The following is a 20,796-nucleotide window of genomic DNA, read 5'->3' as shown; positions in this document are numbered from 1 at the left end:
GTGACAATTAGCTAAATAAAAACATCTGATTTAAAGAAATTTACAATTAGTTACATGCTAAACATAATCGTCTGGTTCACACAAAGTGAGTTAGCTAGTGCTAAACATAAAGCGTGTGGTTTAGAAAAAAGTGGCAATTAGTTGTGTGCTAAACAAAATCGTCTGGTTTAGAGAAAGTGACAATTAGATAAATAAAATGATCTGATTTAAAGAAATTGACGATTAGTTATGTGCTAAACATAATCGTCTGGTTCAAAAAAAAAGATAATTAGCTAAATTTAAACATCGTCTAGCTTGTGCTTACAAACCTGTCATTTTTTTTGTACTTTGAAAAATCGGCTATGCACGTTACGCGTTTATAGTGATAAATTATATTCCAGTCACACAATTAATGGTGATTTGTGCAAACAGCCAAAGTCTTCCATTAAGAACTTTACTCAACAGATCCATACGTTCATTTTTATTTCAAACAGTGAATGCATATTTAAGAACAACTGCAACAATCATAATAGAATTTTAATTTAAAAATTATAATTTTCATTTATCCACGTTGATTTTTCCACAATAAAAATAAAGATTTTGTACTTATACTAATAAAAACGGATACTGGAAACAATAACCATGGATTCAAATAGGAAGGCTTTTTTGTTCCATGGGCATTGCTTTCAGGATCCAGTCAAGTAATATAACATAAATCAAAATAAAACACCTTAAAAATTTGATCGTCAAAATATGGATATGACCTTTGAGAGACTTCTCACAAATGAGTGATCATCTACAATTTAAAATGTATTGCTTAAGTGATCATCTACAATTTAAAATGTAGCGCATCCTACAATTGGAAAGACTCATTAGAAAGATGTATTTATTTGTCCATACAATCCCTCCCATTCACAGATACGCAGCTCCTAGTACTGTATTGAGATATAAAACCATAATACTAACAAAATGACAGATGAAAATACGAATAAACTATTTAAAAATCAGAGGCTAGTGACCAATCAAATGGTAAGACTAAGCAATAAGCGAAAATACTAGTAATTTGAGTGAATTATATATTTAATATCTTTAAACGTCTCCATGGCGTGTTTCTGTAGCCTCTGTTTTCTAGAATTAGATCTAATATTGATGAAGCTATTTTTAATATCTGTTTTTCTTTCCATCTATTGTTAGCGCGATCTATCATCATGTCTATTGTTGGTAAGATGAAATTTAATGTGGTTTCTATTGCTGGTGAGATTAAATTTATTGTGATTTCTACTCTCAGCAAGATTAAATTTATTGTGATGTCTATTGTTGGTCAAATGAACTTATTGTGATTTCTATTGTTATTACGACGACGTTTACTGAGATTGCTATTGTTGTTAAGATGAAATTATTGTGATTTCCCTTCTTAATATGATAAAATTTACTGTAATTTCTATTGTTGGTAAAATGAAATTATTGTGGTTTCTCTTATTGGTACTATGAAATTTACTGCCTTTTCTATTGTTGTTAAGATGAAATTTAGTACCTTTTCTATTGTTGTTAAAGATGAAGTTTGCTGCCTCTTCTATTGTTAGCAAAATGAAATTTATTGTGATTTCCATTGTTGGTAAGATGAAATTATTGTGATTTCTATTGTTAGTATGATGAAGCTTACTGCGATTTCCATTGTTGGTAAGATTACCTTTATTGTGATATCTATTCTTAGTAAGATGAAATTATCGTGATTAAGAGAAATCAACAAGAGAGTTGGTACTGCCAATTCTGTTTTTGGTAAGATAAAATGTACTGCAATTTCAATTGATGTTAAAATGAAATTTATTTCTATTGTTGGTACGGTGAAATTTATTGTGATTACCATTGTTGTAAGATGAAATTTATTGTAATTTCAATTGTTGGTAAGATGAAATTTATTGTGATTACCATTGTTGGTAAGATGAAATTTATTGTAATTTCAATTGTTGGTAAGATGAAATTTATTGTTATTTCCATTGTTGGTACGATAAAATTTATTGTTATTTCAATTGTTGGTAAGATGAAATTTATTGTTATTTCCATTGTTGGTACGATGAAATTTATTATGATTTCCATTGTTGGTACGATGAAATTTATTGTTATTTCTATTGTTGGTACGATTAAATTTATGATTTCCATTATTGGTAAGATGAAATTTATTGTTATTCCCATTGTTGGTACGATGAAATTTATTGTTATTTCATTGTTGGTACGATGAAATTTATTGTTATTTCATTGTTGGTACGATTAAATTTATGATTTCCATTGTTGGTAAGATTAAATTATTGTGACTTCTCTTGTTGATATAATCAAATTTACTGTTATTTCAATTGTTGATAAGATGAAATTTACTGTGACTACTGTTCAGTTTCTATTGTTAGTAAGATTAAATTTATTCCGATTTCTCTTGTTGTTACCATGAAATTTTCTGTCCTTTCTATTGTTGTATGTCGAAATTATTGTGATTTCTATTGTTAGTACGATTAAATTTACTGTCATTTCTACTGGCGATTTTCCCTTAATTGCAGCAAAAGATTTGACAGCGTTGCCGAGAAAGATATCTCTTCCTTTCTTTCAAATCATTTCAAAAGAATACTGGGGGGAATTCTCAAAACAATTGTTTCCCCTTATACGCAAACACTGGGAGATGTCGTTGTTGTCGAGAGGCTGGTAGCTATGAAATTAGAATATGCGCATCAGATGTGGGACAAAAAGCTTGAGGGCAACTTGTACACCCGGGGTGGTCCAATTACATACTAATGTCTTGTTTAGTGCATTCGCTCACTCACTTGTGGTAATTTATGCAAAAATTCGCTTCACGATCTCGCCCATCGGAATAACCGGTGTGTTTGCGTCCTTTTTTTTTTTTCCTCTCCTGCTTTTCAGGGATGGGTAGATCGTTTCATGGGGAATATGGGCTTGGCAAAAGTGGATGCTTTCATTATTAGCGCTAGGTCTTAAGGTGAGGGTAGTGCTCATTAAGAATGGGTCGGTTACCACCGCTGGGCCTTGAGCAGTTTAAACTCCACTGTAGTTCCCCAAAACGCAGTTTAATTGATCTGCTCCATCAACTACAATTATTTCGCTTTTTTTTCTTCTGGTTAATAGAACGATATGTCGAAATGTACCAACAATGAAATCGTCTGCCAATGAAAATCGTCTTTTGCTCTTCTCGCGAGAACCACTTGTTAATTTCGCTGTCTGTTTAAAATGTGTATTGTTGGTAGTTCAATGTTTTGAAATGAACTAATTACAACAGTCAAATTATCGTCTGCTAGCTCTGGAGACATGCGCTGGAAAATTCAATATTATTGCGTCAGTTAGCGCGAGAACTTGATGTTAATTTCAATATTTACCAAACTTGTTTTGAACAATGAAATCGTTTGCTAACAAAAAACAGTCTGTTTCTACTCCAACACAACCTGTACGTCAGACGAACTTCCAATTAGTAATTTCAACAATCGTTAATGATATTTAGCTGTTACGTGGCTATGAATCACTGAAATGTTTACATTTTAAGATGTACTAATCAGAAAAATGAAATAATTGTTTTGCCAGCTATGCACGTGACGTTAGACCTCTTATATAAAATCCTCCGCTAGATGGTGCTCACAAAACAGTAATTTTCGACTTCTAATACAATCTGTTATCGTAAAAAAGCAGACTGAAACTGCTGCAACAAACGGAAACTTCATAAAACAAATTGACCCTTCTTGGCTTTTAAAGTCACAAGTGGGTTCTTCTGGCTTACTGGCCCCAAATGCCCATGTGCGTGCTTGGAGGACGTGTCTGTTGCGTGGGAACCATTTACGGTTTGCCTGTGCACATGTGTTGGAGAAGACGTGCAAAGAACTCTATTCCCAGGGCTTTATTACAGAAAGGTAACCTGGCTGCGAGGCTACAATCTATAGAAAATCGATAGAAAATAGAAAAGTGTAAAAATTCATGTAGAGAATTTTTTAGTTTCCTGTTCATTGTCTCTAGAAGCGATAAAAATTAATGTTTCGTACAAATTTTTTCCGCGAAAAATTTGCACAAGTTCCAATGCCCGTCCCTTATTTTTTTTAAAAAAGAAGGCGCCAAAAATTACGAATATTTACATGAGTGTAGCATTTTTCCTTGAAATTGACTTTATGTATTTAAACAACAATGAAACGTAATTGTGAAAATTTAGTTAAACCTCTGATGATAGTCCATCTGTTAGCCGACCGAAACGTAGGTCGAACGTTTATAATAGATGAACTATATACTAAATTGTAAAAATTCATGTAGAGTATTTTTCACCTTCCTGTTCATTGTCTCTAGAAGTGATAAAAAATAATTTTTCGTACAAATTTTTACCGCGAATAATTTGCACAAGTTCCAATGCCCGTCCCTTATTTTTTTTTTTTAAAAAGAAAAATGCCAACAGGCGCCAAAAATTACAAATGTTTATATGAGTGTAGCATTTTTTCCTTGAAATTGACTCTATGGATTTAAACAACAATGAAACGTAATTGTGAAAATTTAGTTAAACCTCTGATGATAGTCCATCTGTTAGCCGACCGAAACGTAGGTCGACCGATAGATGGACTATATACTATAGTTTTTGATATGATTATTTTTTATCTTTATTTGTTAGTAGGTAAAAAAAAAGTCAAGGGATTCCTTGTCTATATCAAAAAAAGGATGAAGTCCAACTAGCTTCCACAACTGAACCACGATATTCTTTTGGTGTTACTTTATATTTCCTCCTTTTTCCTTTCACTTTTTCTTACATCATTTTAAAATCACATTGTAAGTAGCATCTAGTAGATCTCGTCTTTGCTCCAGTAACACTGGCTGTCAAATGACTTGCTAGTGGTGTGTTGTCATACTGGGGCCATTTATCATTCACCTCTTATCAATAGTCAACACATTGCCGTGTACATGTCACATAGACTTTGCCACAAGACATCCGACCTGTTTTTCTGCACTGAAAAATGCACAAAATCTGCCACATGGACGTATGGGCTCTTAGAAAATCGGAAGTTACCACTTTGAAAACGGCGACATTTTTGATTAGTGGATGGAAGCCGGAATATTTCTCTTTTTTTATATACATCAAACATTAAAAAAATAATGTGAAGTTACTAACATTAAAAGAGGGAGTGGTAAAATTTCTTTCCGCTTTACTAAACACTAATTTTCTAAGATTTAGTTAAAGAATAATTTCAGTTATTTTTCTTGGAAGGAAAAAATTTAAAACTGATGAGCTCCCAATTAGCGAAACGTTTTAAGAACCCATTTCGTCAATCTGTGATTATAGATAACGTAAAGACAGTGTCGATAGGAATTATCTTTTAGGATAAAAATCTGTCTTAAGGTAGGGGGGGTCTGATAATGACGAAATAGGGACCCAGCAGACTGTAATTGCTATGCAGATTTAACACGCAATTTATTTTGATTAGATAAGGCTTAGCAGGTGACCCAATCAAATGAAGTTCCATGTCTGGCAACAACTACGAGTTTGTTTGTCTTCCAGGTGTAAGCCCGCCTGCTCCCCTCTCCCCCCAGCAAAGAAGCTGGTACCGTATTTACTGTGACAAGCTGCTAATCACTAACTAGGTTAAGTCTGCTTTTGATTCCTTTGAGAGCGATGTTATTATGGAAGACCTAGTTTCATTATTTTGAGGATCTGCTTCCACCTGACAGCACAAACGTCAGGGAGTTACAGAAGGGTTTGATGTTTTAGAATGAAAGAATGATGGCGTCACAGCTGGTTTCCAAACCCCTTTGACAGTTTGTGTCTTAATGGTACATTGCAAATTCAGTCAGCACAACCTACTCGATGATTATATAAAATAATTATACTTTAAGCAATCTACAATAAAGAAAAATCTAAGACTTTAAAAAAGAATGTATAAATTCTTAGCACTGAGCGCCATCTAGGACATAAATTACCTATGACTGTTGAGTTTTTCAAATATATCCGCTAATTCTCAATCGTAGTGATCATGTCAGAGATTACTCAAGGTCCAAATGAAATGATCTCTTTGTCCCCTCAGAGAAATGAGCTCGTCTAACTTGGGGCCCCGTCTGGAAGGTAATAATGTGACCTAATCCACTCTAAGAAAAGTGCTGAACATTTAAAATACTAATAAAAATTATTCAGCGATCAGCAACCACGATTTTTCTGCAAATCAAGGATCATCAACCACGATTTCAGCAAATCAGGAGTTTAGCGCTCACGTGGCCTGCAAATCAGGAATTATTATCAGTTCGTTTGCTCAAGTTTCCTGCAAATCAGGAATCGGCACCCAAGGCATCTGCAAATCAGGAATTATCGCCCAAAATCCCTTCAAATCAGGAATTCATATAATCCAACTATTGACCATGATTCCTGCAATGCAATTTTAAAAAAAAATTACTGAATTTCAGAAGTTAGTGATCCAAGGATACTAATTATATTTTAATCAGTATCTCTCCTGAAAATGGTAAAAATGATCTTTTCCAATCAGAGACAAACCTTGTACCATTTCAAGCGTTTTTGTGAATTAATATAAAACCGATTATACGTTTTGGGTTCCACATTTACATCTATGTAAACAACTAAATCGGCAACTATTTTCATAGTCCTAAGCTGGTCTGGTATCCGTAGATAAGAATCAAGATTGTTTCTAATCTTAAGTTTACATCTACTGGAAGATAAATATCAAAATTAATTGTCTTGGTTGCATATGATAGAGTAGTCAAATGCAAGTCGTTTTTAGTGTTTCCCCTTTGCGTGCAGTTCTCCTAACACGTATTCATTGTAGTACCAATGTACAATAGTATCTATTCCATGTTTTGTCGCATTATTTCAATAACCACGTTCTGGATGAAAAATTAATGGCCAACGGTGCGTTCCGAATATTAAGCGGATAGTTACAAAAGTTCCGTTTACCATCAAGGTATGACTGATACTTTGTTGCTATCCACAGTTCAAACATCTCATTGATAAAAACGCACTGAAGGCCTTAACCACCCTAAAACAATCCCGTGATGGACGTTTGAGAAATCAAAATAAGCGAGTCCATGTTTGTCTTCAAGAAAATTTTAGGCTTAAAGAACCCGGTTTGTTGAGTAATTTTTAGGGATTTTGAATATAATTTCTCGACATTCCACCATAGGAGGAGCTCCAGTAGCTGTAGGAGTTGAGAAAATCGACAGCCTTTTCTCTATTTCATTAATAACGTGATCAAAGAAGACTGTTCACGAGGTTATACATTTATGTCTTAATGATGGAGTGTTTGATAGTCGAAGATTGCCGTTGTAAATAATTTACAGGGTTCTTTGCCAACGCAAAGCCTATAAACTTAATCCTTCTAGATTAAAGCATGTATGTGTGTTTATTTCGCACCAGAATTCTTGGACGTATTAGCGCTAAGCCGTTGTTGCGCTGTTTGCGGTTTACCAGCCTGTAAGTTAACCTTTTCATGAGGTCCTAGCGTTTGTAGAAATCGTGACTTGAAGAATAAAACCATGTAGCCGAACTCTTGGCACGGTAACCGTGTGCTTGTGTGTGTGTGTGTGTGTGCCCATGTGCCCACATTTATTTACTGCCTTACAGCGTTCAGATATTTTTTCTTTCTTGTTTTGGTTGGGCTAAAATTTCGAACATTAAACCAGGTATGAACGTGATTGGGTAAAAATATCTTAAGATCGATAATCTGTTCTTTGCCTGATAAATTTTTAAAAAGTGCTTAAATATATTTTAAACTTTTTGGAAAAGGAAAGAATCTTAAAGTAGTGCAGAAAACGAATCCCTAAGCAGCAATGTCTCCAAAAATGATTAGGGTTACTCGGTTAACAGAATTAATAAACATTTACAATGATTTAAATCATAGAGCAATTTTCAATGTTCAGTGGTAGGCCTTAGAGTCGAAAAAGTTCAATCTCATGTTCTCTTATAATCAACTCAGAGAAAATGGCTGAACATTTCCTGAACTTCATTTCAATCGGACATGAAAATCTGTAAACCATTCTGTTTTCAAAAAGACGAATCTGCGCCGGTCTTTCTCACCAAAATAACTTCCAACTTTTGTAAACACAAAAACCTTTCGTGTCATTCCTTATTATTAAATTTAGCACAAACTAAAAAAGAAAAGGATTTTTCTTAAGGCGTTTTAAGAGGCCCTACACACGTAAATGGCTCTCTCTCACGTGTACTATATTTCCTAAAAATGACTTCGAAAGAACATAACCTATATGGATCTAGCTGAAGATCTATATATAGTGAGTTGTATGGCTGGTGTCCGAGCTATGATATGTTTAGGGTCTTCGCACAGATCCGTTGAGGAGTTACGGATTTTTCTTAACTGGATGTCCGTCAGCGAATGTGTCTAAAAATACCTCCCGTGAAAGCCATATTCTACCACAATTCTCTCCCCACGTTTACCATTATGTTCGGATTATTTATAGAATCACCCTATCCTTTCTTAAGGTCAGTTCCTCTCTGCCCGGCCCCCATCTACAATATTCTACCCCTCATGGTAAGACAGAAACGTGGTTTAGCCACACGTTAGACGCCAATACATAGAGAATAATTGCGTGGTAAGTTCCCTTATGGCTTGAATCTTAGACAACAGCCATTATACTCTGCAAACTTAACTAATTAAGGTATGGCTAAATGCTATGTAGGTGACTAAGGTAAGTGTAAATATTTATAGTAGTTCAAGTAGAAGGGATGTTCAAGTCTGCGTTACTAGCAGTATTGATTAACTGATTAATCCTAAAATTTCTACTTCAATAAAAAGTTCAGGTATTGAACTATAAAAAAAAAAGAATTTTTTAACCACCATAAATTGATTTTTTTTCTCCAATTCATCCCTAGCACGTATCTTTGATTGATTTCCTGTTTCTTTTCTTTCTCTTTTTTTTTTAAGCAAAGGGGTTGTTTAAATAAGATCATTACATTTGCATGGCTTCACGGGGCATTTCATTAAAATAACTAAATGCTTTAGTTCTAAGACGAACCCATCTAACTTGTAATGTTTAAGAAGCACCTGGTAGGTGATTATACACTGGGAAATAATGGCTTCAAATTAGACCTCTCTAATAGTCTTAATGAAAGGATATGTTTAATTGGATAGCACCATCTGCCCCATCTTAAAGCTTGCTTGCACTGTCTCCCATCTCCCTTCCTTAAATTACTACACGATTTCTGTTTACCAACTGCGTCCGGATAATTGAGGATTTATACCTACTTTTTTGTGCATCTTGATCCAAAAAAAGAGTCCCAAATTATTTTCACTTACAAATTGAGCATGGAACAGCAAATATTTAAGAAGTAGTCTACATACATAAGAAGGTAATTGCTAATTTCTGGGGATGCGATAATAATGAATTGGACTAATAATCAGTTCATGGGTTAGATTTGTCACTTGATTTATCTCGTGCCTTCGCACTCACTTGTGTGAGTGATTTTCTCGTCTATCACAAACACAGGACTTTGTAGGTATCTTGTTTCACACGAGGATGGATTCACGTTTCTCCAGACCCCTTCACTGGATTATAAATGTTTGCAAGTTAGATATGTTTCAACCAGTTTTGACAGAGATTAATAATTGCGACAACGTGAGGCTTTATTAAGCGAATTTGAAATTAATGTGTGTTTGAAATCAGAGGCAGGCATTTGGAGTTATTGTACAATAACTGATCTTTAAAATCGTAATTTGTAGTATAGAAAACAAATGAAAGAAGTTGCGTAATTAAACGTTTATTTATGAAAAATTTTAACTTTAATAGATTAAAAGAAGTTGATCATGAATGTTTCGTGTGTATAGTGGCAATTTTGAACAAAATTAGGGTTCATTTCAGATTAATCGGCTTGAGTTAATTAAATTGGCGACTTTAGATTTTTCTCTGAACATATTATATTTGCCGATTTCAGACTTTGCTTGAAAATCGAGCTCCCGATTTTAGAATTTGCTTGAAAATCGAGCTCCCGATTTTAGACTTTGCTTGAAAATCGAGCTCCCGATTGCAGACTTTGCTTGAAAATCGAGCTCCCGATTGCAGACTTTGATTGAAAACCGAGCTGTAAATTTTAGTAGATTTTGATTCTTCGAATTTATTCTTATTCTATTTTGATTCTTGAAATTAATGTGTGTTTGAAATCAGAGGCAGGCATTTGAAGTTATTGTTCAATAACTGATCTTTAAAATCGTAATTTGCAGTATAGAAAACAAATGAAAGAAGTGGCGTAATTAAACATTAATTTATGAAAATTTTTAATTTTAATAGATTAAAAGACCTGGATCATGAATGTGTCTCCTGTATAGTGCCAATTTTGAGTGAAATTAGGGTTCATTTCAGATTAATCGGCTTGAGTTAATCAAATTGACGATTTTAGACTTTTCTCTGAACATATTTGCCGATTTCAGACTTTGCTTGAAAATTGAGCTCCCGATTTCAGACTTCGATTGAAAATCGAACTGTAAATTTTATTAGATTTTGATTCTTGAAATTAATCTGTGTTTGAAATCAGAGGCAGGCATTTGAAGTTATTGTTCAATAACTGATCTCTAAAACCGTAATTTGCAGTACAGAAAACAAATGAAAGACGTTCCGTAATTAAACGTCTATTTATGAAATTTTTTAAAATTTTAATAGATTAATAGAAGTGGATCATGAATTTGTCACGTATAGAGTACCAATTTTGAATTAAATTAAGGGTTCATTTCAGAGTAATCGGTTTGAGTTAATCAAATTTCCGATTTTAGGCTTTTCTCTGAACTTCAATTTGCCGATTTTAGATTTTTGCTTTAAAATCGAGCTCCCGATTTCAGACTTTGATTGAAAATAGAGCTATAAGTTTTAGTAGATTTTGATTCTTGAAATTAATGTATGTTTGGAATCAGAGGCAGGTATTTGGAGTTATTGTACAATAACTAATCTTTAAAATCGTAATTTGTAGTATAGAAGACAAATGAAAGAAGTGGCATAATTAAACGTTTATTTATGAAATTGTTTAAATTTTAATAGATTAAAAGAAGTGGATCATGAATTTGTCTCGTGTTGAATGAAATTAGGGTTCATTTTCAGACTTTGCTTTAAAATCAAGTTCCCGGTTACAGGATTCTTGATCTTGATTGAAAATCGAGCTGTAAATTTTAGTAGATTTAGATTCTGGAAATTAATGTGTTTGAAATCAAAGGCAGGCATTTGGAGTTATTGTTCAATAACTGATCTTTAAAATCGTAATTTGCAGTAAAGAAAATAAATAAAAGAAGTGGCGTAATTAAACGTTTAACAGAATAATAGATTAAAAGAAGTGGATGATGAATGTACCTCGTATATAGTATCAATTTTGAACGAAACAGGTTTAATTTCAGATTAATCAGCTTGAGTTAATCAAATTGCCGATTTTAGACTTTTCTCTGAACATATCAATTTGCCGATTTTAGACTTTTCTCTGAACATATAAATCTGCCGATTTTAGATTTTTCTCCGAACATATCAATTTGCCGATTTTAGACTTTTCTCTGAACATATAAATCTGCCGATTTTAGACTTTTCTCTGAACATATCAATTTGCCGATTTCAGACTTTGCTTTAAAATCTAGCTCCCAATTTCTGACTTTCCTTGAAAATCGAGCTATAAATTTTAGTAGATTTTGAACACAGATTGAACTTCGAAGTTCATTGTGTATTAATTAACTTCTATCTAGTTACTGCTTTTAAATTTAACATAAATATCCCGATTTTTATGTCAAATAGATACATTAACTTATATTACTCCGTGGCTGTTAGTATCTTAGATACTAACTGCCTTTTTTTTATTAGCTGCCTATAGGAAACAAAAAGTAGGCTGCGCAATAAAACTCTCGTTTAATCAACCAAAATACTCCATATAACGATTTTAAACCGCGGTTATTCGCTAACTTCATTACGAATGTGCCGAATTTGATGACATTCAACCATTTGAACTCCTATCTCATCAGTGAAATCCTAGTCCCTTCTAACGATGAACAGAGCAAATTTGACTCCACTGTAACCTTAATCTGTCATCCCTGTTAATTAATGAGTTAAATGATTAGTAGAACTATTAGATTCTATCTTGGTGTGCGTACGATGGCGCTGGAAATATGTCCTGAAGCCTTTGTTATGAATTTTTAAGGATAATCAAATTGCCAATTTTATATATTGATTGATTTGACTAAAATTTTGAAAATTCTCCTACACTTTTGTATGAATACACGAAGTTTGAATAAATAAGAAGTTATTTATGCAGCGTTTTGTTGGTTGTTAATAACCATAAGGTTAGTTACAACTTCCATCAGCTAGTTTTCAAAGTAGAATTTATTCTTTCTCTCTATTGTTTGTTTAATTCGTACTTTAAAATGGCTTGGGAGTTTCTAAAAAATAAATAAAAATCCACTTGAATAACATTTGCAATTGACACGCGTTCTTTTTATGCACCCTTGCATCCCTGGTGCATAATGGGCTCTTTGAAGGAAAAAAATCAGCATGATGATGCAAATGGAATATTCTTTTCTTCCCTTTAGCACAAATAAGAAACGGGAGTACAGCGCAGTGATGTTTGAGGGAGTCAGAACTCGGTAAGAATGTGTCTGAAGCATTACTGAGAGAGTGGAAGGTAGATGTGAGGTAAAGGCGAATGTTTGCGTAAAATTCAAATAATTTCTGCAAAGCTCTTTTTAATGGCGAACCTCTCTTGAAATGATTTGGCATCTTAAAAGGACAATAAAAGCTTCTCGTATTAAAGAAAGATAGAGGCATTGTTGTATTTTTAAAGTATCTTTGGAAATACTTTAGAACCTTGAAGAATTCTCAAAAATTACTGAAAATGGATACAAAAATTAACGGAGATAGATTCATTGGATGTGTGGAGTTCATCTGTTGTCACTGATGGATTCATTGACATAAAATAAGAATTTATATTAGAGTTGATCTAAGCTATTTCGTATTTTACCAAAATAAAGATTACTTTTGATTGTAGATGGATTCATTCGATCTGTGGATTCGATGTTTGGAGTTTTGTCACTGATGGATTCATTGAAATAAAATAAGAACTTATATTAGAGTTGATCCAAAGTATTTCGTATTTTACCAAAACGAATATTGCATTTGATTGGTGTGCTGATTTTAGACGGATTCATTCGATCTGTGGATTTATTCGATGTGTGGAGTTCATGTATTGTCACCCATGGATTCATTGAAATAAAATAAGAACTTATATTAGAGTTGATCCAAAGTATTTCGTATTTTACCAAAACGAAGATTCCATTTGATTGGTGTGCTGATGTTAGACGGATTCATTCGATGTGTGCAGTTTATGTATTGTCAACCATGGATTCATTGAAATAAAATAAGAACTTATATTAGAGTTGATCCAAAGTATTTCGTATTTTACCAAAACGAATATTGCATTTGATTGGTGTGCTGATTTTAGACGGATTCATTCGATCTGTGGATTTATTCGATGTGTGGAGTTCATGTATTGTCACCCATGGATTCATTGAAATAAAATAAGAACTTATATTAGAGTTGATCCAAAGTATTTCGTATTTTACCAAAACGAAGATTCCATTTGATTGGTGTGCTGATGTTAGACGGATTCATTCGATCTGTGGATTTATTCGATGTGTGGAGTTCATGTATTGTCACCCATGGATTCATTGAAATAAAATAAGAACTTATATTAGAGTTGATCTAAGCTATTTCGTATTTTACCAAAACAAAGATTGCCTTTCATTGGTGGGCTAATTTTGAACAGATTGATTACTCCCAATTTTTCTGTAAAGTTTGAATTTTTTGAACTTTAAGATTATTGGTGGTTTTTATTTCGTTATGCTCCTCAGTGGCGTTTAATATTCTTTTCAGGTGTCCTTCATCTTAATCTTCACAAATTTACCAACAATCGATCACGTGATAAGATTTTTTATCAACCGTTTTTGTAAACAAGAATCGATAAACAGCTTTACCATGGACACGTTTTAAATCTCTATAAGTATACCAAGGAGACTCTTCCGACTTCTTCAAAAACTCATTATTACCTTCATAAGCAACTACATTTAGAAGCATCATTTGAAAATAACATTTTCAATTCAACATAAGCGAACTCATCAAGGGGTGTCATTTGCCATTTTCTCTCAGAACCAAAGAACAGGCGTTCAGCTGTACATTTATAGCGTTTTTGTGCGTTAAAACCCAAAGATCATTTATTGTTATAAAAATACGAACAATAAAAAAGGAAGAGTGGCTGCATTATGAATAGTCTTGGCGAGGAGCTCTTTGCCAAGCTCCAGCCACTAAAAAATAAAGTAATTGTCATCCCCGTGGCTATTGAACCATTTGGGATATTTTCTACTCATTTTCGTTAAGGAAATCATCGCATACAAAAAACATCTTTCAATCTATTATTAAAGATGTGTGATATTTTGTTATAGTGGAGAAATGATAACATCCAGGAGAGACTTATCCTTTCTTTTCTTTTTTCGCAGATGATGTTTACATTAAAAATGCGTTCGAGTTTTTTTTAAGGTAAAATTAAAGTCTTTATTAAAATCTTGTATACCAACTCGATGCTCTTTTAAATTATTCTTAAAATTGTGTAATTAAGGAGTTACGTCTTTTAAAAGTTATGGTTAAAAAATACTTTTATTAAAGACCAACGTACTGAGTAAACGAAGATTAAAGAATCTTACTAGAGTTGATGATTTCTTATCGTGGTATTTAAGAAAGGAGTTTGATATTTTTAATGCTCAAAAGATGGTCTTATCTTAAATCAAGAAAATTAAACGAGTTTGCCTTCGCAGGAGTAGAAAATATCCCAAATGGTTCAATAGCCTTCATAATTTTCAATTTTAAGACTTTCAGACTTTTCTTCATTTAAAATATTAAATTGTCAATTGCAGATTTCTGTCTTCCTGAACAAATCAAATTGTAGATTTCAGACTGCCTTCTTAGTCAAGTTCAATTTAAATTTGTTGATTTCAGACTGCCTTCCTAGTCAAGTTCAATTCGTTGATTTCAGACTTCTGCCTTCTTGAACAAATCGAATTGTACATTTCAGACTGCCTTCCTAGTCAAGTTCAATTTGTAGATTTCAGACTGCCTTCCTAGTCAAGTTCAATTTAAAATTGCTGATTTCAGACTGCCTTCTTAGTTCAAGTTAAATTTGTTAATTTCAGACTTCTGTCTTCTTGAACAAATGAAACTCTCGATTTTTCAGATTTAGCTAATGGAAAATTCTAAATTCAAACTATCTGTCTATCTATACTTCCATGTATATTGAAATAGCTAGGGATTGGCGTCTGGGATCTGTTTGCCAATGGATAACTTTTATAGATCTCTTCTGTCAAGATTGGCGTTATTAAAAGAGCTGTGTATGTGTTCAAGACTCTCTTCTTGAACAAATCAAATTGTCTATAGACTAGACTTCTGTCTACCTGAAGAAATCAAACTTTCGGTTTTTTAGACTTAGCTAATGGAAAATTCTAAATTCAAACTATCTGTCTATCTGTACTTCCATGTATATTGAAATAGCAAGCATTTGGAGTCTAGGATCTGTTTACAATGGATAACTTTTAAAAATCTCTTGTCAAGAGTGGCGTTATCAGAAGAGCTGTGTGTGTTCAAGACTCTCTTCTTGAACAAATCAAATTGCCGATTTCAGACTATCTTCCTACTAAAGTTAAATTTGTTAATTTCAGACTTCTGTCCTCTTGAACAAATCAAATTGTTGGTAGACTTCTGTCTACTTGAACAAATGAAACTCTCGATTTTTCAGACAGCTATTGGAGAATTCTAAATTCAAACTACCTGTCTATCTGTACTTCCATGTATCTTGGAATAGCAAGGAGTCTGGGATCTGTTTACCATGGATAACTTTCATAAATCTCTTCTGTCAAGAGTGGTGTTATCAAGAGCTGTGCGAGCTAATGTCATTTTTTCTGCTCACATAGTCTAAACTTTTAATAGCAATCATGGAAGAGTCAGATTAACTCACTACGTCCAAAAGATTTGTTTTCTTACTCAGATATTAATCTTCCTTTTCACTTAGCAGCTGCTTAACTTTTGCGAGACCTTTCTCCTGAACACAGTTATTTCGGCTGCTTCTTATTGTAAGGATTCTGGACTGCTCTCCTAGTTTATTTAGAGAAGTCAGCGATTCTTGGTGTTCTGAGAGAAACCCAAGAAATGTTGTGACTCTTGCAGAACATCTCTAAGATATACTTAGCTGGGTTCAGTTGGCACAGCTGCACGCAAACAGGATTTTCATCGAATTTTAATTAAAATCCCAATGCTACTATCGGATGGTTTTGACCCAAGTACTCTGATGTGTTTTCTTTCCTATTGGTTCAAGAGTGTAACGCATGGAACCGAAAATTAATGTAACAAGAGGGATGGTTAGAATAATGATTACATGAATCTTCTCTCTTTTCACTCCACATTTATTGGTCCTCAATCGGACCAGTTCTAGATCATTTCCGATTATACAACAATCATCTGACATCAATTTTTTGATCTGGTGATAAAATTTTAATGAGGACCAAAGTGGACAATGGCTGTTTCTATGGATGCTATCTTCTGAATACCAAACCAGATTTGACAGTGAAGATGAATTTATAAACATTGGAAATTATTTGGATGAATTAAATACTTTCAAGTTCGATAAATATTGATACTTCCTAAAAAAAAGTATAGGCGTGGTCTGAACCATGAATAATCTTCACTACTAAAGAACAGCGCCGATGGCAGACGATTTGAACTCGATATTTCGTGCAGACGAGCTGAATATATTGCTGAAGAATTCTTGTTGTCAGCCAATACAAGAACAATTCGCTAAGTTGACTGTATTGTGGGGGGTGGGAAGATAATCTCAGCGTGGTATAACTCAAAAATAAAACAAACTTGGCTTACAGGGGCAAAAGATCAAATCGTGCATACCCGAGCCTCGAAGATAAGTGCGCAGAGGGAACGGTCGGCGAGGTCGGCACACCGACTGCGACACACTGTACGGCATTCATAATACACCCTGGTCGGACAAGGTGCAAAGCGCAGCACGTGCATCTAATCCTTAAGCTAACCGAAACTATTTTGGATGATTTTTCTTGAAATTTCGGCCCTTACAATCACGGTTAGTTGTAATTCCAGTTTTGTGCCGGGGATTCTTGCTCTTTTTTTCGATAACACAGCGAACATTTATTCAGTCCCGTAGCTACGGGTGCTGCGATCTCCCTCTCGTTCATTTCGCCTCCCTGCTGTTTGTGGTCCGCAATGAAATCTTACTCGGCTGCGCACAGATACGGAGGTTATTTATCAGTTTTCGGTAATCTCTTAGCAACGGCCGTTTACCAATATCACCCGGGCCTCTTGAGAAATCAAACATTCTAACCACAGCGTCTTCAAAAAGTGTGCCAAAACGTTAAAGGTCTGTTCAGACGACGAAGGTTATACCAAACGAACGATTTTCACTTTCTACTTCAAAGTAAACAATGAATGTGAATTTCAGTTCAGTTTAACTTCCAGAAGGCGCTAAACAATTGGAAGCTCATGATCGTCTGGCAGGAGCATCGAACAATAAAGTTAATGAAATTGGCATAAACAGAAACTTAAAATGCTATTCGAGCTCGTGCTAAATAATAGGAAGCTCACAATCGTTTGGCGCGAGCTAATGAAATTGGCATAAACAAAAATTTAAATGCCAATCTAGCTCGCGCTAAACAATTAGAAGCTCACGAGCATTAAAAAAATGAAGTTAATGAAATTGACATAAAAGCTTAAATGCCAAGCGAACATGCTAAACAATTGGAAGCTCACAATCGTTTGGCACGAGCATTGAAGTTAGTGAAATTGACATAAACAAAAACTTAAATGCCAATGTAGCTTGCGCTAGACAATCGAAAGCTCGCGTTTGGCACGAGCGTTAAACAATAAAGTTAATGAAATTGACATAAACTTAAATGCCAATCGAGCTCGTGCTGAACAATTGGAAGCTCACAGTCGTTTGGTACGAATATTAAACAATGAAGTTGACTTAAAATTTGTCAATTTCATTAACTTCTTCTGCTTCGTTTTTCTTCGCGATACTATTTTACCCTTGTGCGTGCGTGCGGTTACGCAGTCTGTACAGTAGCGCGCATATTTTGTACGATGTCAAAGGTCATATCCACATTACAGACGCTTGAATATTACGTACAAATCACTAATTAAAAAAAGGCAGTAATTAAAGAAACAACACCTGTTTGGCGAACACCGCTATGTCTTCGTTGAAAGATTCGGAAGAGCATACGTCTCCCCCAGCTATGCCTGGTTCCCGTGGCGTGCAGGTCGCTAGCTCGCATTTCTCGAAAATCAAGGCCAATAGCGGAAACAGGGGATGTCTAGAAAGAACGAAAGGCGAGAAACGCCATCAGAAAACTACAATGACAATAACAAGGCAAGTGATTAAGTGTGAAGTAAAGTATTATCGTTTGTTAAGCTACGGACTAAAAAGTGGCTCCCGTACCGGGCGATCGTCAGCCATCTTGGTACGGCGCGAAGCATACAAGCCGTCGCTGAGCGCGGCTTGCCGACTCGGCCACCAGGAGTCCTTGTTTGGTAGGCGGCATGTGATGGGAATGGGAAATACCCAGACTAGTCGCTAAGCCTTCCGCCTGGGAAGCTTAGGGTAGCTCACATGGTCTTTCGTTTAGGCTTAGAGACGCGGTTTTGTTATGAACGCTTGAGACCGATGGATTTTGCGTAAAGACTCTAAGTGAACGCAGCGATCTGTCTTAATTTTTAACGTCTCATCTAGAGACACTAGTAAAGCTATAAATAAGGAGGAAGGGGGGAGGAAATATTGTTAGAAGAGGAGGCGAATGTATCGGGCAAAACTGATAGGGTAGTTGAGCCTGGTGAGTGTAAACAGACGAACTTAGAGGAGGAGGAAAACAACTGCGCAAAAAAATCGAGAAAAAGTCAAAAGATGGTGCAAGTTTCAGTAAGTAGCAGAAAACGGAAATTTTCATTCGCTTTTGTTATTTTTAATTGGACTCCTCTTAAACTTAGGTCACGTGGATAATTAAGGCAAAAGGCTGAAGTATTAACTTAACGCGCATATTAAAGTAGATCACGTGTTATCTTAACCCCTGTAAATGTTCGAAGGGGGAGGAATGAACTGGCTAAAGAAATATTTTAGGAGAAAATCGTACAGAAAATGTCCACTCACCCATAAATAGCGTCTTTGTCTCTCTTGTGGACGTCTGGAACAGAACCCATAATGTGGTTGGACATGACCCCTGACACATGGTTGCTATGGTATTGATGCATCGAGGGTCCATGGTTCATATGCGGTGTGTGGGTCAGCGTCTGCATGGACCGGTGAGCGTGTGGGTCGTAGATGGACGTTGGCCCGTCCATGGCCCCATAATGGGGGATCCCATCATCGTACTGCATGACAGAATTGAAGCCGGTTGTACAGACGGGTAGCTTCATAAATCAAAGGTTGCCGTAAAGCATGACAAAACGGCCCTCACCCGCTGTGCCATGAGCAGCTCAGAAGGCATCAGGGTCGGCGTTAGTCCACGGCAAATCCACACGATGTCAGCCACGGTGAAGCGTAGGACAGATGAGAAGAAGAAGAAAAAAAAAAAAAAAAACAGCAAAAGATGTCTCCTAAATTCGTAAAAAGTTCGTCGATCGTGGCCCGTCCCGTCCAGTGCACAGATGGAAATCCGTGCGTGACCCCTGCCGTAGCGGTGACCTGTCAATCACAGCGTTGTCCGTAACTGCGCTAATGAATGAGCTGTCACTTGTCCATGGGCCTGCCCCGAGCCAGTCCCAAGTTTGTCGACTTCAGCACACTTCGGTGTCGGGCTGCAGGAGGGGGTCTTCAAAGTGCGCGAGCATTTACAGTTCCCTCGCTAGAAAGGCTTCAATCTTTGGGGATCTTTCGGAGAGTGTGAAAAGTGAAGCGATGCTCGCACAGTTGAACAAAATCAGGGAAACCACGGAACCCGCGTCCTACACTCACGACACCGAGGCATCGGGCGGTACCATTTCTCCTCGGGGTTAGCTCGGTAGATGGCGTTGGTGTTCTCCCTCGCAACGCGCTACTGCTTCAAGCCGATTGGACGCACTCGCTGCTGGCGGGAGGCTATTTGGCGTTGCTACAAGGTCGTTGATGTATTGCCTTAGAAGAGTTCCAGCGTTTTTGGAGAACGCAGCGTTCGGTGGGGGTGGTCTGCCAATACTGGAGTCTGCTTATGACGGAGAAAACGCACTACTACGGCCAATGCTTAATTAATACAAAGTGAGCGTCTTAAGAAGCGAACACTCCAAGTAGGAATTCTTTGGGTACAGCAGGCGCACGTGGCATAACAAACGCGTTTCCCTTTAATACACTGCAAGAACATAAAATATAAATTGGTCCACCGGGCATCAGTCATTGACATTCAAAAACAAATTTTATCGGCAACTTTCGCCTGGCTCTGAAGCATGCTTATAGTGATAAATGGTCAAATTACTTTCGCAGCACGTATACATAAATACAGATAGACTTATCCACTCCACCCCAACCCTCTCCATCTTTCTCTCTCTCCTGTTTAGGGAGCAGTGCGCTTGGGCCCAAAATACTCTTCAACCGCACTTGGATTAAATTGAACTATGCGTCTGCCGGTGATGTTTTAATGAGAAGGGGATCGAAGGGGTCAGTCTACCCTCCCTCAAAAAATTACCTCGGATATAAGGGCTTATTAATTTTCTAAGAGCCACCTTTATTTTTTGTTTCCTATGTTTGAAATTATATATTTCATTCTTTAATATTTTTTCCCATTTAAAATA

At 35.6% G+C, this 20,796-nt stretch overlaps 1 protein-coding gene across 3 annotated transcripts in view; it reads right to left on the bottom strand.

Moving 5' to 3' along the window:
• Positions 1-20,011, bottom strand: part of LOC150085037 (homeobox protein Meis1-like) — a 247,349-nt gene extending 227,338 nt beyond the window's left edge. For all 3 annotated transcript variants that reach the window (XM_090376745.1, XM_090376747.1, XM_090376746.1), the window contains exons 1-2: positions 19,184-20,011; positions 18,212-18,353 (exon numbers count right to left, since the gene is read on the bottom strand). In XM_090376745.1, the coding sequence (XP_090232871.1) occupies positions 18,212-18,353; positions 19,184-19,449 (408 nt within the window). In that variant the 5' untranslated portion in view covers positions 19,450-20,011. The remainder of the gene's footprint in view (positions 1-18,211; positions 18,354-19,183) is intronic.
• Positions 20,012-20,796: the final 785 nt, after the last annotated feature.

The sequence above is a fragment of the Mastigoproctus giganteus genome, chromosome 6 (genome assembly GCF_048544385.1).
Source record: "Mastigoproctus giganteus isolate SK-2022 chromosome 6, ASM4854438v1, whole genome shotgun sequence".
Classification (NCBI taxonomy): Eukaryota; Metazoa; Arthropoda; class Arachnida; order Uropygi; family Thelyphonidae; genus Mastigoproctus; species Mastigoproctus giganteus.
Note: the sequence above shows the minus strand (reverse complement) of the source record. Positions and strands in the feature narration are given on the sequence as shown.